General features: G+C 43.2%; 18 protein-coding genes across 18 annotated transcripts; 10 read left to right on the top strand and 8 right to left on the bottom strand.

Annotated features, from left to right (window-relative positions):
* Positions 1-126: 126 nt before the first annotated feature.
* On the top strand, positions 127-2,040 carry DI09_75p180 (uncharacterized protein; the record flags this gene model as incomplete). The annotated part of the gene is made up of 2 exons (XM_013381331.1): positions 127-923; positions 1,044-2,040. The coding sequence occupies 2 exons, from the start codon at positions 127-129 to the stop codon at positions 2,038-2,040; spliced, it is 1,794 nt and encodes a 597-aa protein (XP_013236785.1).
* Positions 2,041-2,107: 67 nt separating this feature from the next.
* On the bottom strand, positions 2,108-3,295 carry DI09_75p170 (phosphatidylinositol-glycan biosynthesis class W protein; the record flags this gene model as incomplete). The annotated part of the gene is made up of 4 exons (XM_013381330.1): positions 2,108-2,574; positions 2,603-2,755; positions 2,781-3,078; positions 3,104-3,295. 4 exons carry the CDS (start codon positions 3,293-3,295, stop codon positions 2,108-2,110), a joined length of 1,110 nt encoding a protein of 369 aa, XP_013236784.1.
* A 464-nt stretch (positions 3,296-3,759) lies between these two features.
* On the bottom strand, positions 3,760-5,057 carry DI09_75p160 (uncharacterized protein; the record flags this gene model as incomplete). The annotated part of the gene is made up of 2 exons (XM_013381329.1): positions 3,760-4,098; positions 4,152-5,057. The coding sequence occupies 2 exons, from the start codon at positions 5,055-5,057 to the stop codon at positions 3,760-3,762; spliced, it is 1,245 nt and encodes a 414-aa protein (XP_013236783.1).
* A 550-nt stretch (positions 5,058-5,607) lies between these two features.
* DI09_75p150 (uncharacterized protein) lies at positions 5,608-5,946 on the top strand (the record flags this gene model as incomplete). Its single annotated transcript, XM_013381328.1, has 1 exon — positions 5,608-5,946. The coding sequence occupies one exon, from the start codon at positions 5,608-5,610 to the stop codon at positions 5,944-5,946; it is 339 nt and encodes a 112-aa protein (XP_013236782.1).
* A 478-nt stretch (positions 5,947-6,424) lies between these two features.
* Positions 6,425-7,280, top strand: DI09_75p140 (uncharacterized protein; the record flags this gene model as incomplete). Its single annotated transcript, XM_013381327.1, has 3 exons — positions 6,425-6,928; positions 7,017-7,208; positions 7,236-7,280. The coding sequence occupies 3 exons, from the start codon at positions 6,425-6,427 to the stop codon at positions 7,278-7,280; spliced, it is 741 nt and encodes a 246-aa protein (XP_013236781.1).
* Positions 7,281-7,626: 346 nt separating this feature from the next.
* Positions 7,627-8,489, top strand: DI09_75p130 (peroxisomal membrane anchor protein; the record flags this gene model as incomplete). The annotated part of the gene is made up of 3 exons (XM_013381326.1): positions 7,627-7,941; positions 7,981-8,259; positions 8,283-8,489. 3 exons carry the CDS (start codon positions 7,627-7,629, stop codon positions 8,487-8,489), a joined length of 801 nt encoding a protein of 266 aa, XP_013236780.1.
* A 1,598-nt stretch (positions 8,490-10,087) lies between these two features.
* DI09_75p120 (FKBP-type peptidyl-prolyl cis-trans isomerase) lies at positions 10,088-10,941 on the top strand (the record flags this gene model as incomplete). Its single annotated transcript, XM_013381325.1, has 2 exons — positions 10,088-10,411; positions 10,729-10,941. 2 exons carry the CDS (start codon positions 10,088-10,090, stop codon positions 10,939-10,941), a joined length of 537 nt encoding a protein of 178 aa, XP_013236779.1.
* A 9-nt stretch (positions 10,942-10,950) lies between these two features.
* Positions 10,951-11,876, top strand: DI09_75p110 (uncharacterized protein; the record flags this gene model as incomplete). The annotated part of the gene is made up of 4 exons (XM_013381324.1): positions 10,951-11,112; positions 11,297-11,526; positions 11,554-11,689; positions 11,751-11,876. The coding sequence occupies 4 exons, from the start codon at positions 10,951-10,953 to the stop codon at positions 11,874-11,876; spliced, it is 654 nt and encodes a 217-aa protein (XP_013236778.1).
* Positions 11,877-12,699: 823 nt separating this feature from the next.
* Positions 12,700-12,969, top strand: DI09_75p100 (uncharacterized protein; the record flags this gene model as incomplete). Its single annotated transcript, XM_013381323.1, has 1 exon — positions 12,700-12,969. One exon carries the CDS (start codon positions 12,700-12,702, stop codon positions 12,967-12,969), a length of 270 nt encoding a protein of 89 aa, XP_013236777.1.
* Positions 12,970-13,017: 48 nt separating this feature from the next.
* DI09_75p90 (uncharacterized protein) lies at positions 13,018-14,607 on the bottom strand (the record flags this gene model as incomplete). The annotated part of the gene is made up of 2 exons (XM_013381340.1): positions 13,018-13,351; positions 13,445-14,607. 2 exons carry the CDS (start codon positions 14,605-14,607, stop codon positions 13,018-13,020), a joined length of 1,497 nt encoding a protein of 498 aa, XP_013236794.1.
* A 107-nt stretch (positions 14,608-14,714) lies between these two features.
* DI09_75p80 (S-adenosylmethionine synthase) lies at positions 14,715-16,051 on the bottom strand (the record flags this gene model as incomplete). Its single annotated transcript, XM_013381339.1, has 4 exons — positions 14,715-14,957; positions 14,990-15,535; positions 15,564-15,676; positions 15,703-16,051. 4 exons carry the CDS (start codon positions 16,049-16,051, stop codon positions 14,715-14,717), a joined length of 1,251 nt encoding a protein of 416 aa, XP_013236793.1.
* Positions 16,052-16,176: 125 nt separating this feature from the next.
* Positions 16,177-17,391, bottom strand: DI09_75p70 (uncharacterized protein; the record flags this gene model as incomplete). The annotated part of the gene is made up of 2 exons (XM_013381338.1): positions 16,177-16,685; positions 17,016-17,391. The coding sequence occupies 2 exons, from the start codon at positions 17,389-17,391 to the stop codon at positions 16,177-16,179; spliced, it is 885 nt and encodes a 294-aa protein (XP_013236792.1).
* Positions 17,392-17,540: 149 nt separating this feature from the next.
* On the bottom strand, positions 17,541-18,404 carry DI09_75p60 (putative 3-hydroxyacyl-dehydrogenase; the record flags this gene model as incomplete). Its single annotated transcript, XM_013381337.1, has 1 exon — positions 17,541-18,404. One exon carries the CDS (start codon positions 18,402-18,404, stop codon positions 17,541-17,543), a length of 864 nt encoding a protein of 287 aa, XP_013236791.1.
* A 164-nt stretch (positions 18,405-18,568) lies between these two features.
* On the bottom strand, positions 18,569-19,192 carry DI09_75p50 (peptidyl-prolyl cis-trans isomerase; the record flags this gene model as incomplete). The annotated part of the gene is made up of 5 exons (XM_013381336.1): positions 18,569-18,588; positions 18,611-18,746; positions 18,777-18,896; positions 18,925-19,086; positions 19,115-19,192. 5 exons carry the CDS (start codon positions 19,190-19,192, stop codon positions 18,569-18,571), a joined length of 516 nt encoding a protein of 171 aa, XP_013236790.1.
* Positions 19,193-19,354: 162 nt separating this feature from the next.
* Positions 19,355-20,453, top strand: DI09_75p40 (uncharacterized protein; the record flags this gene model as incomplete). Its single annotated transcript, XM_013381335.1, has 4 exons — positions 19,355-19,420; positions 19,449-19,592; positions 19,620-19,736; positions 19,764-20,453. 4 exons carry the CDS (start codon positions 19,355-19,357, stop codon positions 20,451-20,453), a joined length of 1,017 nt encoding a protein of 338 aa, XP_013236789.1.
* A 533-nt stretch (positions 20,454-20,986) lies between these two features.
* DI09_75p30 (uncharacterized protein) lies at positions 20,987-22,899 on the top strand (the record flags this gene model as incomplete). Its single annotated transcript, XM_013381334.1, has 6 exons — positions 20,987-21,031; positions 21,074-21,416; positions 21,447-21,826; positions 21,865-21,996; positions 22,021-22,113; positions 22,141-22,899. The coding sequence occupies 6 exons, from the start codon at positions 20,987-20,989 to the stop codon at positions 22,897-22,899; spliced, it is 1,752 nt and encodes a 583-aa protein (XP_013236788.1).
* A 339-nt stretch (positions 22,900-23,238) lies between these two features.
* On the top strand, positions 23,239-24,247 carry DI09_75p20 (uncharacterized protein; the record flags this gene model as incomplete). The annotated part of the gene is made up of 3 exons (XM_013381333.1): positions 23,239-23,527; positions 23,627-23,778; positions 23,807-24,247. 3 exons carry the CDS (start codon positions 23,239-23,241, stop codon positions 24,245-24,247), a joined length of 882 nt encoding a protein of 293 aa, XP_013236787.1.
* A 132-nt stretch (positions 24,248-24,379) lies between these two features.
* DI09_75p10 (putative alpha subunit of mRNA capping enzyme) lies at positions 24,380-25,187 on the bottom strand (the record flags this gene model as incomplete). The annotated part of the gene is made up of 3 exons (XM_013381332.1): positions 24,380-24,684; positions 24,737-24,920; positions 24,986-25,187. Coding segments are annotated over 3 exons (691 nt in total), but the record flags the coding sequence as incomplete, so codon positions are not given.

The following is a 25,187-nucleotide window of genomic DNA, read 5'->3' as shown; positions in this document are numbered from 1 at the left end:
ACTAACAAGGGGATAATCTTGAACCATCCTACTGTGGTGTCTCCGCTTTTGCTATCGCTGTGCATGTGTTCCTTTAGCAGGCCGTTAAAATTTTCACAAATCGAAAAGCTGATCTCTCCCATAATCATGGAAAACACGGCCTTGTATTCTATTCGAATGGACATCCTTTTTAATTTGGTATTTTACAACGTAAATTCGAAAACAGATAATTTTCGCTTTGATGATTTGGCAGAGTATGTGCCTTCCGAAGTATGCTGGCTTTTACGGAACATTGGGCTAGACTTTGATTATAGCCCCAACTATCACCATGTTGAGTCGTTCTTTTCACTATCCGATGATATATTTAGACAATCCCCCAAGTTTGCACTGCTGAAAAGGCTGCTTTATTCTTCTCACTATAGTGGCAATCAATTTTTTAATGAAATTGCGGCAAGGTTTCATCTCCCAATTGCCAATCAATTTTTTTTGGGACAAGCATTGGTTTGTTCAATAGCCTGTCTGACGGCTTATTTGTTTTCCAAAGTTTTGTATTTCTTGAAGTCTAAATCTAACGAGCTGCCGCAGAGATTCCATTTCCTTTATTACTGTCTTAGATATGTATATTCTCTTTTGGACTATCCGTTCTACACCCTGAGTGATGAAAAAATCATTTTGGACCCTTCGTTTTCATTTTCTACATCCTCGTTCAACTTTAAATCGATTTGCACGCTTTTGATGATTCAGTTTGAAACCCTTATTACGGTTACCTCTTTAGCCCATATTGGAAGGCCCTCGACCGGCTTGGTTAAATTTTTCACGTATTTACAAAGCATCAACCTGTCTTCTATTGATATTGCCTCCATCCTGGCTTATCAGAAAAGATGGCACAATTTAAATGCCAAAATTCCAGATTTTGACTACATCCTCCATTTTTCCGTTCTGAGGTCTCTCTTCAACAATTCTCGGTACCAATCTTCTCTTTCAAGGAGCCTTGGATATCTGTTCATGAAGAAGACCGACCTCGATATTTTCAAGTAAGGCTGTGGCATTAATTAACGTATTAGCTACCCGATTTCCCTGCCATTGTTATATGTGGCATCGTATCCCATCGGTGAAGAGTTAATTCACCCTGACATAGGGTATCCTGACCTTCAAATGGACACAGAGGACAATGTTTCCGCTGCTAACCACCAAACATCCACATGGGATAGGCTTCCTGTGCATTGTAGATATTTTTTTTTGCGGCTTTTAAAGCCATCTATGCTTTCAACGGCGATTTCTGGAAATTCTCACTGTCTTTCCACCTCAATGGCAACACGTGTAAACGTTCAAGTTGAAGATGCAGAGTCTCATCATAAGAAAATCGGGGTTTTAGAGTTTAAAAAAACAGGGACCTCTTTCCAGATTCCAGAAACCTGCTCCATCATGAAGCTTTTTTCGTGCATGGGCGACCAGGGGATCTTTTCGGCAGATAACGCTTTCGTAACCTTTTTGCCCATTTCTATCCCACGCCTTGCAGACGTTTCTGAAGATTTTATTGTGCTGCATACCAAGAAATCATCGCAGAAAACGCTGTTTTCTTGCTCTCCCAGCCGTTTCCACAATGTCAAATTTCCCTATCTTCCTTTGGAATTTAGCGAACTTGATTTGGTTTCGTTTAGGCCGATATTGGAGTCTTTTTCCTCAACATTGCGGTGTTCATCAACCATTGCTTATTCTTTGATCGGCTTTTTTGAAAATTTGATTATGGAAAACGAGGATCAAATGATTGCTGGCCATGGCCTATCGATCAGCGCTTTAAGAGACGCCTCAAGAATGCTTCAAATCTGCCATTATTTATATGCCACCGACAGATTGGATGAAGCAAATGCATGGTTAAAGATATATTTCGTGGTATCTTCGACCATCGACTGTTCGTTGTTGGAGTTTAGAAGCGAAATACTTGCAAACATGCGACATATTATCGGCCCCAACGACAGCCAGTTTTTCAAAATAATTTTACACTTCCTTTCCAAAGTGCATCCCAAAAACTTGCTTTACATCTTCTTTGCCAGACTTTGATTGTATAAATAAATGTTACAAACAAACATACGTTTGCATCTCTTCCACGCATGCAGGCGCCAAAAATTCATTTTATTGCATAATAGAGCTTCAAAAAATGCCCAACACATCCAACTATACAGCCATACAAAAGTACAAGTACACACGATAAACCCTGACTTAGAAACAAGCTTTGTATGGTCATATTAACAAGGCCGGTTAACAGATTGGCAAATAAAAATGTAACAAGTGGCGAGTAATTGATGGCCTCAACAAGAGCATCTCCAAATTGGATGTTGGGTATTTTTGGAGCTCCTTCTTTCATGGGCCGCTCTGATGGAGCATTCAAACACGATCTTATTGTGGTTGAGAGAATAGAGTGGTATAATAGAAAAAAAACGGCCCAAAATACAAATGCACAATTGCAAAGACGTCTAGAGGCTGTCGCAACAAAGGCGTCACAGAAAAAATATGCCATCAAGAATAATGGCGTCAAAAACATCTTCTTATTGCCAAAACACGATCCATAAATGATCAAGTAAATGGAAATGTAGCCTAAGAAATAATTTTTTGCAAGCAATACCGGGTAAGCTAGCAATTCCTTCCTTATTCATTAAGACAAAGTCGGTAAACGAATCCAAGCGAACGGGCCTTATTTCATTGGACAGGATGATGGGAACAAGATCAAAAAGATAGAAAATGATGTCGCATAGGAAAGAGATAGCCAAGCCAAGACCTGAAGATAAATGAAAAGTCGTTACCAATAAAATAAAAAGACGATGGCGGAAGATATCTGCGGATGAGATCACAAAATAAGGCAATCATAGCAAGGGAGAGGAAAAAATTCCAGTGGATGCCGTATTCCGAGACATGCTCTGGATATCCGACAAGTTTGAGGGAAATTAGTCGCAATAGGCTCAACGCCAAAAGGGGTCCAATTCGCAGCAGCAAGTTTGTGGAAGGCTTGCTTGCCAAATGCGTGGTGCTTTTCGCTCTAAGGTTTCGATAGCTAGCGTTGGCGGCGTTGATTCCGATGTAGCACCCGACGCCAATATCCATCTACAATGTAACAAATGCCAAATACCAATGATATTCCGTACGTTTCGGTCTTTGCAAATCTGAGAGGATAAACGGAAAAATCGACCGCAAAAATCGAAAGATAGGTCTGGAAAAATATGGATGCTCTAACAGTGGAAAGCTCAAAGTTGGAATGAGGGATCCCAGTAAAAAATCGCTTTTTTGAGCACAAGAAAAGAAACAAGCAGCAAAAAAACATCAATGCGTAAAAGTACAAAAGAAAGGACGGGTTGACGAGGATCACAACATGAAGCGCGACGATGAAAAAATTCTCCATGCACAATCTAGCAAGCGGCGAAAATGTGGACCATTTGACCCCCAATGTGGGAAGAATCACATTGAGAAAGGAAATTGATGCCTAGAAGAAAGGACGCAACGATGTTACATGAAACATGCTGGTTATCAGGAGCACCTCGATCATGCTGCCTCCGGACAAGTTTGAGATGCGCTCGATCTGCAGCCTGCGATATTGGGCCCACTCCATGTATGTTTCTGTAAAATTAAAGGGGGATTTATTATTAACAGCGAAATTTGGAGCCTTAATTTTTGGGCCCACCACAATTTGATACAAACGCTTGGCCATTGTGATGAACGGCATTGGCGAAAAGGGGCCCCGGGTCGTACGATATTTTTATCGAATTTGTACACAGGTCTACAGTTACTTCAATTGGATGGATGGGTACGTTTGGCAGAGTTTTTGAGCAGAATCGAGGAAAAATCTTCGCCTTCTGGCTCCGAGGTGATGGGGTTAGCATCGCCGACAAATGGAGATGGAGAATACAAAATGGGACATGCATCCTTCCTCTGCTGAAGGATTTGGTCCAAAAAGTGGACAAATGTTGGTGCATCGTTTGGCGCTGAGGGGGCTGGCATGCCGGTCGTTTTACAAACCGAATTCGCAGTGGCATCTTCAGACTCGGGAACGTGAAATTGAAGACTGCGCATGGGGTCATATGTATGGGGATATGCCTGTGTGGGCAATAGGCAGCACATGTCATTTGACTAAAACGTCAGCAAAAGTGTCAATGTACCTCCAAAATCCACCAAGGGGACACGATCGGAATACTTCTGCTCTTGGCAAGCCTAAACTCGCGAAATCTTTCCTCCGCTTTTGCGCCCTCTATGTGAATCAATAATTCCAAGTGTACGATGCACAAAATGAGTGACTTGCGAAGAAAACGACCATGTGATAACTCCACCACGCTCTTCCACAATATCAACGTACTCGGATCGTCGATGCTAACACATAAATAAATAGCCCAGTCAATTACCCAAAGACGCTGAGAGAAACATATTACACATCCCTTGAATAGGGATAAGCTTGCCTTTTGATCCCGGTTAGGGAGATCAGAAAAGGCCAGCCCAGCTCGATGAAGCCCAAATGCAATATTGGATTTGAAATCTTGAGAAAATGTTGGGGACGAATATTCTGAAGACACGTCGTTTTCCTTGTAAACCGGTATATTGGAGCGTGTATCTTCGTTAGAAAGCAAGCTGCTCCTTCTTTTGTTGTTCGCTTTCAAATGCGGCGAATCGGGCATGTCCTTTAAAGGCTGATGGTGGAGGTCGACGTTATTTGCAGACGAATTTCCTGCAAAGCTTGTGATTGATTTAAAGAAAAAGTCAACTTCGTTAGAATGTAGCTCCTGGGATGAGATCGGAATAGGGCTAGGCAAGAAATCGTGCTTCTTCGTAACACAATGATCGGTCTGTCGGTCTGGCTGTCCAATTTTCCTGTACAAAGAGGTGAAGTTTTTTTTAGAGCCCAAAATAAAGGCATCCAAAGCGGCCGGGTCGTTTATATGGGCCCCCCCAAATACGAACCTAAAAATTACAAATTCACGTGTACCTAAAATCAAGTGTCGGTAGGCCCCATTTGCAGGCGGCAATGTATTTTTGAGAATTAACCAAAGACTCGCTAAGCTCCGGGCTCTGTGGGGTGCCCAACGATTTACTTCCATTGACACAAAGAAGTAAATCCATATTTTTAGTAAGATGGGTATGAACCGATGAGCACCCAATCGAATTCAAGTATGCTGTGATGTAATCCCTTTCCAGCCCTTCAAAACCGGTGAGAGATATCGATATTTTGTTTGCAAAAATAAAATTCGACCCAACATCCACATATAGCCGAAATGGGCGAAAGAAGATCGAAGATTCTGGATCAATAAAAAGCTCCCTCTGAAGAAATATTGCAAAGCAAAGATACCTGAACGACCATCTCAAACCAATGTTCGGTCACATATGAAGAGCCTTGGACAAAAGAGCAAAACTCCCACGGACAAATTGTTATCCCGGTGCATTTGTTTGCGACGAAATTTCCTCCATGGATGCGCACCAGTTTTGCCAGCTTTAATTTCTATCGATAAGAAAATCCTAATAGCAAACTTTGGATTCCTCAATGTCAGTGCTGCTGAAAACTAGGCCTGAAAATATTTTTGCTTGTGCGTCTGATAAAGCAGGCATTTGGTGTTGATTTTGTTGGACGGTTGGTTGATTCAATGTCACCAAATGGGTGTCATCACATACCGTGTCTACATGAAAAATGGGCGAATTCAAACTTCCCGCAGAAATGGAATCGTGAATCCATTGCACACGCACAATGGGAATGTTCCATCTGGCGGCATAGGTGCATTTTGGCCCATTATCAAAGCACTACAAAAGGCACATGCCAAAATTACCTCGGCAATCAAATGGGTGCATGAGCGTGTAAGATCACACGAATACGAGCCTCCATTGTTTTCGATCAGCATTTTAAGAGCCTCTCTCGTTTCCAACGGAAGGCCGGTGATACAAATTAACACCCCAGTCAAAGGCTTGATCCTGAAATTATGCAAAAGTTCATCCTAAAATCACAAGGGTTAAATGGTACCGAAGCCGAGCCTGTCAAATCGACTTTATAAATAAAATCGCAGTGGATGACCGGAATTTTCAACGTCAAAACGGCCATCTAGGAGTTGGAGATAAACAGGGCACTTTGTATTTCTCTGTGGGTTCTGCCTTTCGAGCGAGCAAGTGGGTAACTCTGTTGGTCAGATGCCTGCTAAGAAGCCCACCGTATTTCTCAATGATCCCGGCAAGTATTATCTACGGTAAGAAACGGAATTACCCTTTCGTTGGGGGGAATTCCAGTGCAGCAGAACACATAATTGTGCAGCAATGAATTTTTGCAAAGAACAAAAGGAGATTGGCTTTCAAAAACGTCTTGCGAGAGACGAGATATCCCAGCACCATTCGGAAACGCGGGAAGCTTCGAGGCCACAACCGAGTTGCTTTGAAGATGCTGCATGAATTGTATTTAAAAAGGATTTAAAATAAAAAATTTTCAATGTCCACAGTTGCTCATCAATATTCTGCGCCCCCCTCGATGGCTCCACCGACTTCCGGAATCGTTGCCGGCGAGGGCACTTTTGTGGGCGTTCCCTCGTCAACTCTTTATGTCCAGAATTTAAATGAGAAATCGTCGATTTCCCTGCTCCAAAAGGAGCTTTTCTACGCATTTTGTCCCTTTGGAAAGATTCTGGATATCAAAATCAAAAAAAACATGAAAATGAAGGGACAAGCTTTTGTTGCTTTCGATTCGGTAGAAGAAGCCTCAAAAGCTCTTGTTGCTCGTCAAGGAAGCATAATCTTGCACAAGCCCATTGTTGTGCGATTCGCTCGGTTTAAATCCTACATTTCTTCAAAAAAGGACCAAGATTATGAAGAGCAGCGTTCTAGGCAAGATGAATACAAAAGTACCTTTGCAGTGTCTAACATCTATTATAGGGAGCCAGTCTGCGATCCAGAAGCCAACCAGGTCACAACTGTTGCATCAAATCTCGACGTCCCAGTCGATTGGTAATATTGTTGGCTTTATTTTAGGCTCAATTGGTGTTGGTGCTGACCTGGGTCTGCCAAGCAAAATTTTATTTGTACAGAACATCCCCTCCTTGGAAGCCCCGGAAGAAAGGCTCAACTCGCTCTTCGCGAGCCACCTTGGGTTCAAAGAAGTTCGTCTGGTGCCCTCCAAAAAGGATATTGCGTTTGTAGAATATGAAAATGATGTTTTCGCAAATGCTGCTCGATTGGCGCTCGATAAATACCAGATTTTACCTTCTCACGAGATTCGGGTAAGCTTCAGTAAAAAATAGTAAAAGACGGGTTTCGCAACCAATTATGTGCCAACAAAAATCGCCTATTAATATGCGATCGATCTATGCTCTTTACATACACACCGATTAAGATAAAGTTAAAATCGGTGCTCATTCGTTGGCCTCATTCACCCCATGAATCTGAGATGGAATTATGATCGACAAATAGCCAAAAGCATGTTTTTTGTTTCCATTTGTGGCTATCATTTATGCATTATCTCGAGATGTGCAGTTGGATGTGCAGTTGGATGTGCAGTTGGATGTGCAGTTGGAATGCTGCCAATCAAGTCCGTCTGAGCGTGCTTTTACATTTGCCGTTTTAAATTACAAATTGATTTGCAATTTAATTTATCTCTGAATGAGGGAAGATCTTTTGGCTCAGGCAATATCATTTCTAATGGATGCCAAAGTAAAGTCATCGCCGCTATCCAAAAGAATTACTTTTCTCGAGGGGAAGGGGCTTACATCGGAAGAGGTTGAAGAGGCACTTAAGCGAGCATACCCTGAACAAGAAAATCCACAGGATAAAAACAAAGTAAATTCATCGGAAGAACAAAAAATAATTGCATTTCCAAAAGAAGACGTTCCACAAAAACAACCAAAGCTACCTGAAAGAGTTGTTTATTCAAAAAGAAATCACACAACACCGTGGAGTGACATTCTTATTTGGGGAACTCTAGCTGGCGGAGCCTCTGTATTGATTGCTTCCTATGTAACGGTACCCACAATGGTGCTTGATTTTTTCCATTAGAATTTGTTTAAAAATTGGATCACTGGATGGCCATTTTTGAAGTCTGAATCGGATCGCCTGTTACAGGAAATTAATGAACTGAAAACATCAATTGATCGCATTAAACTTGAACAGCAAGCTTTAAAAGAAAAGGTCTTTGACCAATGCGACTCTATGAAAAGGTTGATTGATGAAAGTAGAGAAAAAATACAAACGTGGTCTAATTCGGAATTTGAAGCTCGAGCTCAAATAGATTGCTTGACAGAGTCAATAGAGCGCATAAATAGACTTCTTCCTCAAGTAACTGCCTTTTTATAAGATAGGTGCAAAACTCTGCCAACGAGCAATTGCGAGAAAGTATCAAAGAATGGGAAGGGCAGTTGATATCATTAAGAGCACTGATTTGCTCACAAGGCGATGATATCTTGGTTTCCTCAAAAGAAAAAGAGTCGAAAATTCAGGATGCAATGCCATTGCCTGCTTGGCAGTCCGATCTTTCGCTTGGAGCTATCAAGGAGCTGGTACTGTAGTGCGCAGGTGAAAATATAATTCGTAATTTTAATAAATCAAAAAATTTCGATTTTATAATTTCATGTCCAAAGTCACTTCGCTCCTCGTTGCAGTCACTACATTTGTCGTTTTCTTTGGCACTTATATGCTTATTACGGGGCAAATAGAATATTTTGATGTGGCTTCATTTCTGCTGCAAGTTCATCCTTACTACTGGGCTGCAATCGGTATAGCAGCATGTATTGGACTGTCTGTCGTCGGTGCGGCCTGGTACATATTTCCATTGATTTCTAGGGGAATCTGGATCGTTGGATCGACTCTTTCTGGGGCTGCCGTTCGCGACCACCGAATCAAGATGAAAAATCTAATTTCAATCCTTTTTTGCGAAGCGGTCGGCATTTACGGGCTTGTCATTGCCATTGTATTTTCCACGCGGATTTCGGGGCTATACGCAGTTACGCCGACAAATATTTACACAGGTTTTTTCATTTGATTTACCGCAGGATTCGCCATATTCTGGGGTGGGTTGACTGTCGGGTTTTGTGATTTTATTTGCGGCATCGCAGTTGGAATTTCCGGCTCGTCTGTTGCGCTTGCAGACGCACAGAATCATTCTATTTTCTTGAAAGTGCTTCTAATAGAAATTTTTGCCTCTGCAGTCGGGCTGTTTGGGGTGATTGTAGGGCTTCTTCAGGGGACCAAAACAGATGGCTTTACGTCGATATTGGTTTAATTCCTTCTGTATTTTATCATTAAATATTCACGCCGACTCGCTAAGCCATGTAAACTTTTGCATAGTCTTTCTGACAACTTGGAAGATTAAGTGATACATGAGGGCCTCAATTCTTTATCTCTTTAATGCGACAAATTAATATATCGATTGAGTCAAAGTCCAGGGTACATTTCACTTGATCCCAGCATGCCTCTAAATTTCAAATTAGGGTTAGAGTTTCTTCTTTTCCATCGGTCCATCCGTTCCAGCTGCATACAGTTGGTAAGTACAAGGAACCAAAATCTAAAGTATAAATAGAAACTAAAAGGCACAAGTTTATTATCCGTTCCAAATTAAAGGACTTAATTGTGATTCATTAATAGATCATTCGCGCAGATTATTCTTAAAGGCTGGATTTTCAAGGAACTACTTATCAATGTCTTAAATGGTGGGTTGTATCAATAAATGATCAAATAACAAAGGTACCATGAGCCAACAAAGTGACACGTAAGCTTAGAGTGGGCCCATTTAGGTTTTTAAACATGCTTGGAACCAGCTACTTGATCAGATGACTTTTCTGATTGATTTTGACCAAAAAAGAGACTCGGGTTTCGAGTCGAGTCTTTCAGGTCGAGCTTTTCGACACATAAAGAGAAATTTACATGCCAGAGAAAGCTATAAAATATCTCGATTCAGCTCCCAGATCTTGTCGGATGTTGCACTATCAAGTCCTTTCAAGAGAGCCCTAAATGTAGAGCTACATGGTCCCATCACGCTGCCCGTGGGAAGATTTATCCAATTTTCTAGAACTTGAAAGTAATTTTAATGTCAACAGGGTTGGGCGAACCATGTGGTGCATCAAAAATCATTAATCGCATCGGCACGGTGTAAATTTTACTATTTAAAATGGAAATCGAGATTGCAGAGGGACTTTGTAAGCAAATCATACGAGCCGCACCTTTGGAAAAGTCTCCACAGCCGGGAGACCGCGTGCTTGTTCATTATACCGGGTCATTACTAGCAGATGGCTCTACTTTTGATTCTAGTCGCACTCGCGGGGAACCATTTTCCTTCATTCTTGGCAAGGGCGAGGTCATCAAGGGATGGGATTTGGGAGTTGCTACGATGCATCGCACTGAGCGCAGCAACCTTATTTGCGCGCCAGAAATGGCATACGGAGCTACAGGATCTCCACCAGCGATTCCCGCAAACTCTACCCTTATTTTTGATGTATGCTTTTATGGTTTTATCGTCATCAGGTAGAGCTTCTAGACTTTTATGCTGAGCCCACGACTGTGGAAGAAGCCGTGAATGTGTCAGAGTCTATCAAACTACAAGCTAATGAGCTATATGGCGGAGGCTCGTTTGCAGAAGCTGCTAGGCTTTATTCAAGGGCTCATGGATACCTGAAAAAGTTTCACGTCACCTCGCAACTTTACACGTCGATCTTGCTAAATCTTCTTCTTGTCAATAATAAGCTTGGGGCGTATGGCGATAATATTAGGCTTGCAAATGAAAACAAGGTACCCATCACTAGTTGACGATAGAATTTAATCTCTTCAAGCGTCAAGGGACTTCTCCGCCTCTCCATTGCCCTTGATGGCATGCATGAATATTCTGCAGCATTATTGGAAGCTGAGAAGGCCAAGAAGCTAAATTCACAAGTTGATCCTGCAATTGATGCTCACATTGCTGTCATCAAGACCCACATAGCTGAACAAGAAAGGAAAGAGAGAGCGGCCTATTCCCGCCTTTTTTAATAAAATTTAATGGATACCAATAGCGGCACCCGCCGTGAAGATCCTCCGGTCCCCGAATACGAACAACATGTCCAGGACCTTGATGGGGACAAAGTTAATATAGTGACGGAGCAGAATGACCCTGTTACGCGTGCTGAAGCTTTGGATCCTCCTTGTACTCATGACGTTCAGGTGAACGGAATGTGTGCCCTATGCGGGAATGATCTTTCTACGAGGTTTGGACACGCCATCTTTATGCATGTAGCGCGGAGCTGTTTGCTGATCGAAGAACAACAATCGAACTTGTATCGGGCTCTTCGGCACCAATGTCTGTTTCTGTCTCCCTTTCTGTAAGACGTAATTTCCTTCTCTCCAGGAGGCGCAAAGATTGGAGCGCGCCACAGCAGCACGACTCATAAAGGCCCGGAAGCTATCGCTTGTTGTCGATTTGGATCAGACTTTGGTTCATGCCACAACGAGCTCTCTCGTTGATTCCTGGTTCATAGAGAATAAACCCGCCTCCGAGTCGCTGTGCAAGGAAATGGATATTCACAGGGTTATTCTTGAAGACGATGAAAGCGGGATTCCCCACTATATTAAGCTTAGGTAGGCAATATCCCGACTTTCCTGCAGAAACACTGTCCATGGCTTTTTAGAACGAATTTCTAAGAAATTCGAGCTCCACATATACACGATGGGCAGCCATTCTTACGGATTAGCCGTAGCTCGGCTGCTTGATCCTACAGGGACCTTTTTTTTCGACCGAATTGTGACCAGAGACCATACAAAGGGCATCTAGTGGAGATTTTATCATAGACTGGACCAAAAAGGAGCTCTCGAGAATTTTTCCTTGTGAAGATGCAATGGTTTTGATTCTCGATGATAGGTCAGATGTTTGGACACACTCGCCCAATTTGATTCACGTGCGTCCATGTATGGGCATTGATTTATTGTAGACTTTTTCTTTTCAAACACCGGCGATATCAACTGGCAACAACAACCTGCTCGCCCAGAGAATTCACACGCCGTATTACAGACGGACCCGTCGCAAATAGACCAAGCTGATTCAGCCCTCTCTGAAAAGCATTCTATATCCATCCCAATGTCCTCCAACACCCTCTGGGTCGACTATACGACGCAGAAGGCTGACGAGACCTTGTTTAACCGCATTGAGCAGATCCTCGATGATTTACATGCGCTTTTTTCCGTAATTATGACCGCGTCATTCGGCGCATCATCGAGGGTGGTGGTGGAGATGCTGCAAACGTGCTCTCATCTCCGTCTTCGCTCTTTGGGTCGCCCTCATGTGCCGCGACCAATGGTGTAGATATGAAGGTATCCTGCAAAATTGACCCAAGGTGCTGCTACCGGCGCTCAAGTCTCGCATTCTTGCTGGCGTTTCTATCGCATTTACGGGTGTGATTCCCCTTAACGTAGATCCTACACGGTACGTACTTGAGATTTATTCTCCCTGTGGTTAGCTCGGAGATTTGGCGCCGAGCAAGTGAATTTGGTGCAATCTGTTACATGCTCACATTTGACGATACCAATGAGACTGGGGAAGAAGACGACTCTATTTTCTCAATTACACATTTAGTTGCGTCCAATGTAAGTGGCCATTCTTTATGGTAGCCGGAAACGGAAAGAGCGAGGCTTGTGCGAGCGCGCAGGGGATCTTCAGTAGCCATCGTGCGCCTTCAATGGCTCTGGGATTCTATATGGAGTTTCCAACGACAACCGGAAACCCTATATCTTTGGAACGTATATGACTGGATTCCCATGAATGAGGCTACATTGCCATTAGCAGAGGAAGACGAAGACTTCCTGGCCCAGTTGGAAGCTGAGGACCAGGAAAATTATAATAGAGATGTGGATCTAGATGAAGGGTCACTTGGATCTGTCAACACGGATGAATCTACTAATTTAGAAGACATTACGGAGCTTTCCGCCCCTCGAAAGAGGTCCTCTTCGCAACTAGACGAAGAAGATCTTATTTCGGACAATATCTCTTCCGACACCGACCTCGGCGCCCTTGCTGCGGAGATCTAATAAATAGTTGCATATTTTGGAGAACTAGGGCTAGGGCTGGGTTTACATTTATTCTGTAGTTGAGGGGGGCATCCTGGACCTGGACATAAAATGTGGTGTCTTTCGCAGCAATGGACTCCTAAATAGCTGCTGGTAACCTGTCTCACGTCGAAAGCCAGGATCACGGTCAGTGCTTTTGAACCCCCCAAGTAAATGATCCCGGTCCTCGAATATTTCCTCTCCGTCTATTTTGAATGAATCAGAAAAAAAATCGTCATCAGCTATGGAGTCACTAGGATCAAACGACCGATGATATCTTGTGGCGGAAGAAGGCTTTCCTGTTCGTAACCGGGCCAGAAGCAGGCTTTTTTCGCGCTCCCATTCTGCAGAGAGTTCGGTCAGTCTAGTGGTAAACAAAAAATTAAAAGTCAGAGAAACAAAAGAGAGCGCGGGCTTAATAGGATAACATGAAGAGCAACCAAACTAATGACCATACCTCCGTTCAAAGGCCTTGGTAACCTTGTTGATAAGAGAGCGCTTTTTAAGCGACCACGACTCCTTGATCTGGGAGAGGCGTCGTTTCCATTGTGCATGCATATCCGAGCGTATTTTCTCCTCTGCAAATAGCATGATCTGCTCATGCTCTTCTTCATTCTCCTGGCGAACAGCGGAAAGCTTTGCCGCGGAAAGGTGCCTTTCTGCTGTAAGCGCATCCTCAAGGGCCCGGATTTGTGCATGGAGGCTACCAGGATCAGATACTCTAGATGATGATGACGACGGGGTTTTCCAYGTGGGAATGGATTCAAGTCTAGAAATTTCAGATTTCAGAATAACCTCATTTTCTTCATGCTGTGCCAAAGAACTCCTTAACTGTTGGAGATGCGATTGAAGAGTGGCGTTTTCTTGTCGTTCGCCCTCTAGCGATAGGGAAAGAGCAGAATTCTCTGATTGAAGGGCAGAAATTTTCTCTTCCAACCGAGTTTTTTCTTGTTCAAAGGCATCCGAGGTTTCCTTATGCTGACGAGAAAATTCCTGTTGCTGTTGCGAAATTTTGTGCTTCAAAATTGAATCATGATCTTTGACCTTCTGTTCATATTCTAGCTTTTCCGCCTGCAGTGTGGATATTTTTTCCTGGCTCTCTGACAGTAGCATGTCGTATTTTGTTCTAAGGGATTCAAATCTGGCCTTCAAAAGCAAATAATCGGCAATAGCGGAAGATCCGGAATCCTGGTCTCTGTATGGCTTTTGGGGCTTGGAATTTGATGTGAAGGTTACCGAAGATAGTGTATTTGCCGTAGTTTTTTTTGTGGGATTCAGTGTGCTAACCTTTTGCCGCGAATTGGTGTTTGTCATCTGTTTTGCAGGATATTTTTCAGGAAGCATATCCAAGGAATCCTCAGAATGAGAGAAAGAAAGTGAATTTAGCTCGTCAATATAGCTTATGTGATCATTTGACGTGTCAGGAAGATCCGTGGGAAAATTCTTGAGTTGTTGAAATGTCCCCAACTCGAAAGATAAATCATCACTGTCTGTGTTTTCGTGAGGATGATAGCTCTTCTTTGATTGCGAAGATTTAGATATAAGTTTGTTTGAAATGTCTGCGAGAGGCTTCCTACTGTATGTCGTTCCTTGCTTTGAAGGGGGGAGCGGAGGCGACATCTTTAGCAGGTTTCCCCAATTGGGGCTGATTAAATTGGCGGCAAATCAAAAGTCGAATAAAAATTTTAATTTTAAAATAATTAGCAATGCAAAGGAAATTGTCACACTCAATCCGCCAATGACAACTCTTTTGGTACCTCCCAGCTGAATTGAGCCCTACCAAAATGGCCATAGCACGAAGTCGCCTGATAAATTGGTCTTAGCAGATCAAGTTCCCTGATAATTGCACCAGGCCTGAGGTTAAAGTTTTTCTTCACAACACGCAAGAGCTCGGCATTGGAAAGCTTACCAGTACCATATGTCTCGATATATATGGAAAGAGGCTCGGGAATTCCAATCGCATACGAAAGCTATTGGTTAAAAGCCATCCCTGATGGCTTACTTGGATGAGACATCTTTTGGCCAGACCGGCATGTACAATGGATTTTGCTACCCATCTGGCAGCATATGCTCCAGACCGATCTACCTTGGTGGGATCTTTTCCGGAGAAGGCACCACCACCATGGGCACCCCACCCTCCATATGAGTCAACAATGATTTTTCTTCCCGTGAGGCCCGCATCTCCCTGCGGCCCACCAATGACAAACTTTCCTGATGGCTGAATGTGGAGTATTGTCCTTTCATCGATCAGATGGGTGGGAATGACCTTTTTAACGATCTCCATCTCCAATGATTCTTTCATCGCGGCAAGCGAGATTGATGGCGAATGCTGGGTAGATAGGACAATGGTATGCACTCGTAGCGGCACAGGTACGCCATCCTGCATCTCATATTCAATGGTCACTTGAGACTTGCAGTCAGGAAGAATCCATTCAACTTGTTTCGTTTTTCTTGCAACTGCAAGTGCCTCAACGATCTTGTGGGCCAGCACTACCGTCAACGGCATCAGCTCAGGTGTTTCGTCGGTTGCATATCCAAACATGAGTCCCTGCATCGATTGGTGCGAAAAAGGATACCTGATCGCCTGCGCCAATATCGTCGATATCTGAATGTCCCATTAGCGACTGCGCAATATCTGGAGATTGCTGCTCAATGGCAGATAATACGCTGCACGTTTTGTAGTCAAACCCTACCTAATAAACCGGCTAAACATACCTTTTGATGAATCGTCATAGCCAATGTCTCTGACAACACTGCGAACAAGTGCTTGGACATCAAGAACGGCATTTGAGGTAATTTCCCCCAACACCACAATCATTCCTGTCTTCGCCGCGGTTTCCACTCCTACTCTGGATTTAGGATCCTGAGCCAAGCAGGCATCCAAAATCGCATCGGATATTTGATCGCATATCTTATCTATCAAATTAATGAGTGGTAAGGCTATGTCGGTACCAGGATGGCCTTCGCCCACAGACTCCGATGTAAAGAGAAAAGTATTTGCATGTTTATCGGTGCTGAAGGCGGTTTGCGGATAATGAGCTAAAATGGAGGGGGGTGGGACCATTAGTCGCAAAATAAATGAAATTTCAAAATGCAAATTACTGGAAAGCGTCAATTCGTGTGGCCTGTATCGATGCCGGACCGAACCGCTGGAGTTGTCCAATTCTCTCAAGAGCAATTTGGACAATTTTAAACCTTATTTTTTAATAATAAAATTTTTTCTCTCTGTTCAGGAGGAAGTGCTTCTAATTGCTCCGGGGTCATTCTTCGAATTTGCTCTAATAGTGCCTGCTGTTGATCTGATTTCAATGGGTCTGAGGCTTGAAGTTTTCTAGGATCCTGTGATCTTAGCTCGACAGTATTGGCACCGGACGCCTCTGGAGGTCCTACACTCAAGGCCGAAATGGTTCTTTGAATTGTTTGGGCATCAATTAAGTCCATTCTCCAAAGAATATGAAAAAGAGCATAGGTCAAATGTGGGTTGGATCCCAAAAGGTCTTTGGCTTGTGAGGGTTGAGATTGTGTCAAATTTTTAATATGTGCGAGCAATGAGAAGAGCTGATCTGGAGGCAGTGACTCCAACGCTGTCATCGAAGCGGCAGGAGGAGGCGGCGGTGGAGGTGGTAGTTGTTGTGCAAGCTCAAATTGAACGTGCTGGGGCTGTTGCGAGCCAAACATTTGCTGTTGGTGGTGCATTTCTTGATACTGCCCGCCTTGAAAGTTCGGAGGGGGAGGGGGGAACGAAGAGATGGGGCCATTAACAGGATATTGGATAGCCGCTCCAGAGTGCATTGGAAAGGAGGGCGGCACATTTTGCTGAGGAAAGATACCATGTGGCGCAGCATGCCCCATCATGTGCGAGGCCGGTCCCGCTTGTGGGATAAAAGATTGCTGAAAATAGGGTATTGATGTAGGGGGAGGGGGCGGGGGTATTCCTTGCCATTGTTGTCCATTGTCCATTTGCCCGCTTCCGGGCACCATCATGGGCATCATGACTGGCTGCGAAAGATGAGGAGGAGGGGGAGGACCTCCAGACCCACTTGCTGAGAAGGGATCCCAAAAGGATGAGGAAGGTCCCTGAGATCCTTCGCCATAGTCAGAATTTGGTCTATATATTCTAGCTGCCTTGTTTTCCTTTCTTAGCTCTTTGGGCGCTCCAAGCATGGAATCTGCAAAGTCCAAACGAAGGTTTCGCCCATTAAGCTCGTAGTTCGAGAGATTCCTAACACAAGACCTTGCTGTTTCTGTATCGTGGTACTCGCAAAATCCATAACCTTTTGATTTCCCAGTCTCTCTATCAAAGACAAGTCTAAGAGATCGCACTGGCCCAACCGTACTAAATAAAGACATTAGTTGCTCTTCAGTCGTATCATAAGGAATACTTCCAATAAAAACAACGCTCATTGGTTTATTAAATGTGATCCCAGGTGCATATACGGGAGCGCCTGAATGGGGTTGCGGCGGAGGTGATGAGTTGGACATGAAGGTTGAAATAAAATTTATGCGGAATGTTTAAGACTTTAAATGTCGCAGTTTGGGCCCGCTTTTTATTTTCAAAAAACTCGGTGCTTTTTTGCATACGAATAAAAGCCTTCGCCACACTTTTTCCCAAGCTTTCCCTGCTGGACCATTGCTTGCAAAAGAGGGGAGGGTCTTAGTGATTGGCCGGTCTTATCCAAAGCAGCCCATCCATCGATAACGCTCTTGATGGTATCTAATCCAATAAGGTCCATTAGCGTAAACGGACCCATGGGATATCCAGCGCCCAGCTTCATGGCCTTATCAATATCCTCTTTAGATGCTACTTTTTCTTCAAGGAGACGAATTGCGTCCGTCAAATAGGGGATAAGAAGCTTATTGACAACAAACCCTGGAGAATCCTTGCACACAATTGACTCTTTTCCAAGACGCTTGACAAATTCCACAAGAGACGAAAGCTGGATGTTTGCATGCTCATTTTCGGGGTTGGCCTCTTCATTTGCTCTCACTATTTCAACGAGCTTCATTTTGGGGGCCGGGTTGAAAAAATGCAATCCGAAAAGCTCCCGCTTTGGCATGATAGATTGTGCGATCCTGGAGATACTCAAAGAATAGGTATTTGAAGTAAGAATCGTATGTGGCGCCAAAACAGGAGACCGCGAAATACTTGAAAAAAGCTCCAACTTGGCCGTGAGGCTTTCAACTATTGCCTCAATAACCAAGTCTGCGCCCTTAATTGTGTCGTCTATATTCTCTCCCTGATATATTCTGTTAATAATATCTTGAAGCGCAATACTTTCTCCAACGTCTGAACTTGTAGTTGCAGAGGGATCCTCGCCAAGTTTTTCTTTTAAAGATTCAACGCCCTTCACCAACTTTTCTGTATTGGGATCAAAAACCCGAACTGAAAGGGGAGTTAATGCTAATGTTGTAACCATTGATGTTTACCAGATAGACAGCACTGGGCAATCCCCTGCCCCATTTGGCCAAATCCGATAACTGCAACTGTCTTTATGGGAGCAATTGAACTCTTCGGTGCTTTTGTTGAGAATGCTCTTGCAAGTGATATGAGTGCCATATTAATTGGTGACGGAAAAAACGACTATTCCAAGCGTATCCAAACTTAATCTTTAAATTTTATTACAATTTAAAATTTGATCCGCAATAGGATTCGAGTGCACAGTTACATTCTCAATGAGTACCGGGGAAACAGGCCTGTAACGCTCATCAACAGGAGTGTCGTTTATCGCCCGGATTACATCCATTCCTTTATCAGCGACCTTAGTGTTGATGCGTTAGCTTGGGCTTACCTTCCCGAAGACGGTGTATTTTGAGTCCAAGTGTTCTTGAGGCGAAAGAGTTATGAAAAATTGGCTTTTATTCGTATTTGGACCCGAATTAGCCATGCTGATAACGCCGGGTTGGTCATGCTAAGGGAAGAAATAGTCTATGTCATACCTTGAGATTTTCATGTATCTCGTCTTGAAAAGAGGAGCCCCAAATGGAGGTTCCGCCCTTACCCGATCCAGTGGGATCTCCAGTTTGAATTATAAAGTCTTTAATAACTCTATGGAAAATGCAGCTATTATAGTAAGAACTTGCACATAATGCTAGAAAATTCTTTGGAACATAAAAGGCTTAATCATACTTCTGTTGTTTTAGGACACTCTTTGCAATAAAGCTCTACGTTGATCGGCCCAAGGGTGGTATGCAGGGTAACGGACATTGCAGAGAAGAGGCAATAAATTTTATTAAAAACTTAAACTACAACCCAATGGACCGATTAGCCTCGCTCATTGCCAATCAATATTTGGAGCACAACACACCCGCTGGGATCAAGCTATGCTTCCATTTACTCCTACCAAGTGTATCTTATTCACTCCCATGTATGATTGAGTATGTAACAAAAGACGAGCATACAAAGGATGAACCTATTACTCTGGATCAATTGCAGGTACAATATACGTGTATATTTATGCTAGAGGGCCATTGAATACATCATTTCAGAAATTCCAAACGCTCTGGATAGCGATAAAGATGGCATTATGTCAATACCCATTCCTCCTCAGTTTGAGGCCAACATTTGTGTAACCAGGAGGCCACAGTGGATGGACCCGAGTTCAATAGTAATATCATCGTCAAGAAATAAAAAGAATCCATCTTCTAATGACACTATATCTCTGACTCAACTAGGATTCGCTGCAAAAACTTCGCATAAGAACGATGTTAGCTTCAAGGATATTCAACCACACCCTAAAGGAGTACTCAATGTTAAAATAATGAAAAGATCAGAATAGATATGCTGCATAAATGATTTAATATGCCAGTTTTGCAGCTCATCAAGAAAGCGATTGGATAGACCAATCTTGCAGTTTATTAAAGAAACCGCTACAATGTGCAATTTTGACGAATTTAATTGTGTAGCAAAAAGTTGGGAATTTATTTTGATTTACCTTTCAATTTGTCGTCCCTTGCACATGATCGGAATTACTACAAAGATATGCTGCTCTCCAAAAATGATGCCTTTGTCTATTTATAATTTTCATATCAAAAATCACTTTTCAAAGTGTGTAAAATCTCCGAGACAGCAATCTGTTGGCGAATCCCCGGTGGCAGAATCAATGGCTCAGCAGGAATCCATCGAAAACATTGCCGAAAAGATCCGTGAACAGAAAAATAAAAACACGATCAATGAAATTGAAATCCCGTTAGCAGCACACGCTATTCAGAATGCTGGATTTTCCTCCACACCAAACTCTCATGGTCCGCAAAGGAACTCCTCATCAAAGGGCCAATTTGGAAACTATTTCTCATCCGGGCTCTCTTTTGAACAATGCAAGAAAGAATTTTCCCCAAAATTTCAAAAGACTTTTTCATATTTGGGGGGAAAATGCACAGCAATTTCTTTTTCCCAAGCTAATGAAATGACGATTTCGTTCCTCAAGGCATTTGAAAAGAGTAAGTTAAAGTCGCCATCTGATTTTTAGTTATCTTTCAAAGGATATTGCACTTTCTCGAAACGCTCCAGATTATTTTTCGAAGGATTTGGAAGGAACTAGATTTATCTCCACCATCAATGGATACCTGGCCTGAGGCTAGGAAGGTTTTTTTGGAGCTTTTCCAAACATTTACGAATCTTGACAGGCTTACCTCAAAGGCTAAAGAGCTGTCGGCAGAATCAATTTCCTCAGCAGCTTTAAGGATTATTGAGGTTTATATTTTTTTCAAAGCCGGCATTCTTCTTGGTGTAGCGCTCAAAAGATCTTTGTTTTCCCATCAAGGAAACTAAGTAAATCTTTCAAAATAGTTGGCCGGTACTGTAATAAGGTATTTTTGTACCACAATGGGGCATTGTTTTTTGGCCGCAATAAGGGATTTTTGTGCTGTACTTGGATAGTTACCACATGCGGGTTTATTCCTTTGTCATGGAAAAGCTGCAACACATAACATCACATGACATGACCTGACATGACATGACCTGACCTGACCTGACATACAAAAGATTCAAGCTCCAAATCAAATGTCCGTGGGTCAGGGCCAGATTTATTGCGGGCAAAGGGATCTCGTACAAACTTGTCCTAAACAATTGCAATTTATTTAATAGCAGCTTGGAGGCAAAAATTTATTGAAAGTCCATTCAATTTGTTCGATGAAGAATCCCTTCCTAGGGGCGCCATCTTCAATCCCTCCGCAAAGGGGATCTTTTGTTCCACCATCGACATCAAAGGTTCGAGTAATACTGCGTGTTCGGCCATTTCTTGCCTTGGAGCGGGAAACAGAGTCAGTATCTGCAATTAGGATGACGGGAAAGAACTCGGCGGAAATTGCAAATCCAAGAAATGCCTCAGAGGCACTGATGTTTTCCTTTGATGGATGTTACGAACCAGAAACCTCAAACTCGGCCCTATTTAGATTGCAGATAAAACCGATGCTTTCCTCTTTGCTTTCAGGTAACGTTGCTCCTGTCTAATCATTGCTAGGCATCAACATGACCATTTTTGCATATGGAAATACGGGCGCCGGGAAAACATTTACAATGGAAGGAACCCCATCCAGTCCTGGTTTGATTCCATTGGTATTGCAGGAATTATTTGATTCCTCCAATAGCTCGGATGTCATTTTCAAGATCTCCTTTCTGGAGATTTACAATGAAAAGGTTTATGACCTGCTTACGGGCTCCGGATTAGACCTGCAGATCAGAGAAGATCAAAATAAGAACATCTTTATTTCTAATCTTACAAATGTCCGCGTCTGTTCATTTGAARAATTTGCCAGCCACTGGGAGACCGCCCGAAGACATCGCAAGTCGGCCTCAACAAAGCTAAATCCAAACTCCAGCAGGTCACACTCCTGCTTGACTGTAACTGTATGGCGTTTTGGTGGTTTTATTTGTTGTAGATTGAATCAGGAATCCAGGGAGCCGGGTGGCATTCCCCTCGTCGAAGAGCCCATCGTCTTGCCAAATTGCATCTAATTGATCTTGCAGGCTCCGAGGATAACCGGAGGGCAGAAAACATCGGAATTCGAATGGTATAAAGCGGCTCCATTAACAAGTCGCTATTTGTACTGTCAAATGTTGTGGACGCCCTAAATGCTGGATCCCCTCGAATTCCGTATCGAGACTCAAAATTGACTAGGCTTCTGCAGGTATTTCATGTGCGTTAACAAAACCAGGATTCGCTTGGCGGTTGCTCAAATGCGCTTATTGTGGCAAATGTTTCGCCAAGTGTTAAACACTTGGCAGAGACTACTCACACTCTAAATTTTGCTTCCAAAAGTAGGCAAATTACCAACAGTCCCGTAATAAACGAGATGCCGCATAAAGGAGATGTCAAAGCTAGAAGGCCATCGCCATTGATCAGCACTCCGCCGGCCACGTCGCTTTCTTCCGATATTAAGGATAACTTTGAGCTTTCTCAAAGGGTTGCAATTTTGGAGGCCAAACTAGGTGCAAATGCAAGCAACATAGCCAGTGAGAAGAAAAATTCCAAAGCATTTAAACAGATCGACAACATGGCATCTCCTGTAAAGCCGGCAAAGCGAAGAAGGCAAATCGGGACCTTTAATGATGACTTGGAGGCTGAAGAAACAACTATAGCATCTTCGCTCTGGAGCTCTATTCAAGAAACGCTGAAAAACGGATCTGGATCGGAGAGCTTGATGGATGACTATATTTTGCTTCTTGCGAATTCAGGCTCTACCTGCCTTATAAAAAAGCTCCCCGGGATCGGCGAAAAGAGAGCAAATGCCATCATTGATGCCAGACTGGCGGGAGGGGGGGCATATCGTTCGATTTCCGAAATGGAAATTCGTTGTGACTTTAAACCAAAGCTCATCTCGTCCATCCGTCAAGCCCTTTTTGTTCAAGCACTGTATGGCACTAGCGGTACACAGGCAAAAGCCGGAGGAAAGGAGAATATCCGAAATTTGTAATCATAACTTTATACAAAACTGCCCCCATTTTTGACCACAAACAATAGTGCCATTAAGTACAGCCATCCGTTGATAGCGATCCGTTTGCTGTTGCAATTTGCATATTCCATAGACATTGGGGCATGGATCGATGTTTTTGGATCGACTTTCAGAGATTTAAATTGCCATTGGAGCGGTATGAATATTTTAGGGAGCAACACATGCAACCGCCATTGGGCCCGTTAGGGCCCAAAATTGCCCTTAAACTGCCTCATATATTGGCTATGTAAAATGTCACACAACTTTCCCCGCGTTTTAAGCTTGCAATAAAATTTTGGTCCAAAGTGTAAAATCATATTTATGGCTAAGCTCCGTAGAGGCAAACGAGCAATATCCCGCTTTACTCCTGCAATTCCTGACCAATTGGGCCCCAAAGCAGCACACTTGCAAGAAAATAAACCTTCAGAGCCGGTTCCCTCTGAGTTCTCCGAAGATGGCAATGTCGTTGCCAGGGAAAAAAAGGGTTATGACCCTGAGCATCCTGTTCGGGTTTATTATGATGGGGTATTTGATCTCTTCCATTTTGGACATGCTCGTGCATTGGAGCAAGCGAAAAAACTGCGTCCATTCACGTACTTGATTGCTGGAGGTATTTTTTATCGCAATTGCCGATTGGAATGCGAGTTTGTTTGTAAACCGCCACGATCGACTCCCCTTGTTACATGATTGCCATATTTTCTAATCCTAGTTTGCAACGACGAGCTTACCCATGCCTTGAAAGGAAAGACCGTGCTAACCGATCGTGAACGCTACGAATGCGTACGACATTGCAAATGGGTTGACGAGGTCATTGAGGGGGCACCCTGGATCATCACCAGTGATTTTTTGGAAAAGCATCAGGTTACGTGAAGGGTTCTTTTTATCGTAGATCGATTATGTTGCCCAAGATGCCACCCCATATCCAGCGGCCGGAGGCATTTCAGATGTTTATGCCAGCATCAAGGCTCAGGGAAGATTTTTGCCAACGCAACGGACACAGGGAATCTCCACATCCGATCTGATTACACGCATCGTGAGAGACTACGACCTCTATTTACGAAGGAACCTTGAACGCGGTGTATCCCCTTCAGATTTGAACATTTCATTCCTCAAACAACGAGAGTTAATTCTGAAAAAGTATCTCGTTCGAATTGGGGCAATGATTAAAGGGTCACGCCGTTCAATAGAAAAAAATTGGGCTGGGACGCAATCTGAGCTGATGGGCACTCTGGATAGTTGGGAGCAGAGATCTCAAGAACTCATTCATAAGTTTACAAAAAGCTACTCCGGGGCCATGGTAAGGTTATCAGCGTTTTATTTTATTCTGTAGTCTCGGCTTTTTGGGTCAGGAAAGAGTGCAGATGCAGCCAGCAAGAAATAAATTTTCAGAGATTTCAGCTTATTGGAGGGGCCTTTGTCGCTTTTCCCATGCCCTTTTAATGGGTGCGGCCATTCCAAGCAACTATGGTTGGATATTCCTACTTACCTCATCTTGGGTGCAACCGTCGGAAATGGATTTGTTGATGTTTGAGATCACTCTGACGTCATTAGGGGTCAGTTTATCTCTCCGCAACCTAAGAAACCGCCAGCCACCATTGCTGACGGCTGTATATGCTATCGAATCATCAGTGTCGCGATGTGCTGCCAAGTTTTCAATGGGCGTCTTCCACTCTGGATCCCAAAACAGCTCTGCAATCGAATTTGCAGTGGGGGGATCATCAGAGGAACCTGTTTCGATGGCCCTATCGATATGGCGTGTAATGCTACCTTTCAAAATCAAGATAAAATAGTCCATAGAATCGATTGACACCGCGATCACCTGCCCAAAGCTCCCAAACGTCGTTTCGGTTTGAATAATCCTGTGCAAGGAGTATGCGAAAATCAACAGAATTTAAGCCTGCTGGCTTCCATTTGAAAAGCTGCTTACAGGTACCCTTGATGTATGGAGCATATACCGGTGTAAATATAAGCCCATCGTTTTCATGCGGCAAAGAAGGGATCACCTAGTTATGATATTAGACCATCTGAAGATGAAATGCTCAAGTCTGAGTATAAAGAAGACACTTACTGTGTTTAAGACATGCGCAATATGGTACGACTTGAAGTTTTCTTTAAGGAGTACTCTAAATGGCGGTTTGTGTGGGCTATCTTTGTGGAAAGATTCCCATGGGCGAATTACACACTTCCAAAGCTTATTAAAGCGTTCAAGTAGGTTACAATCCAACACTGACTGGCCATTGAGAGCAAGAAGATCAAAAAGATATAAAGAC

Source organism: Mitosporidium daphniae, assembly GCF_000760515.2.
Source record: "Mitosporidium daphniae strain UGP3 chromosome Unknown contig-75, whole genome shotgun sequence".
Classification (NCBI taxonomy): Eukaryota; Fungi; Microsporidia; genus Mitosporidium; species Mitosporidium daphniae.
Note: the sequence above shows the minus strand (reverse complement) of the source record. Positions and strands in the feature narration are given on the sequence as shown.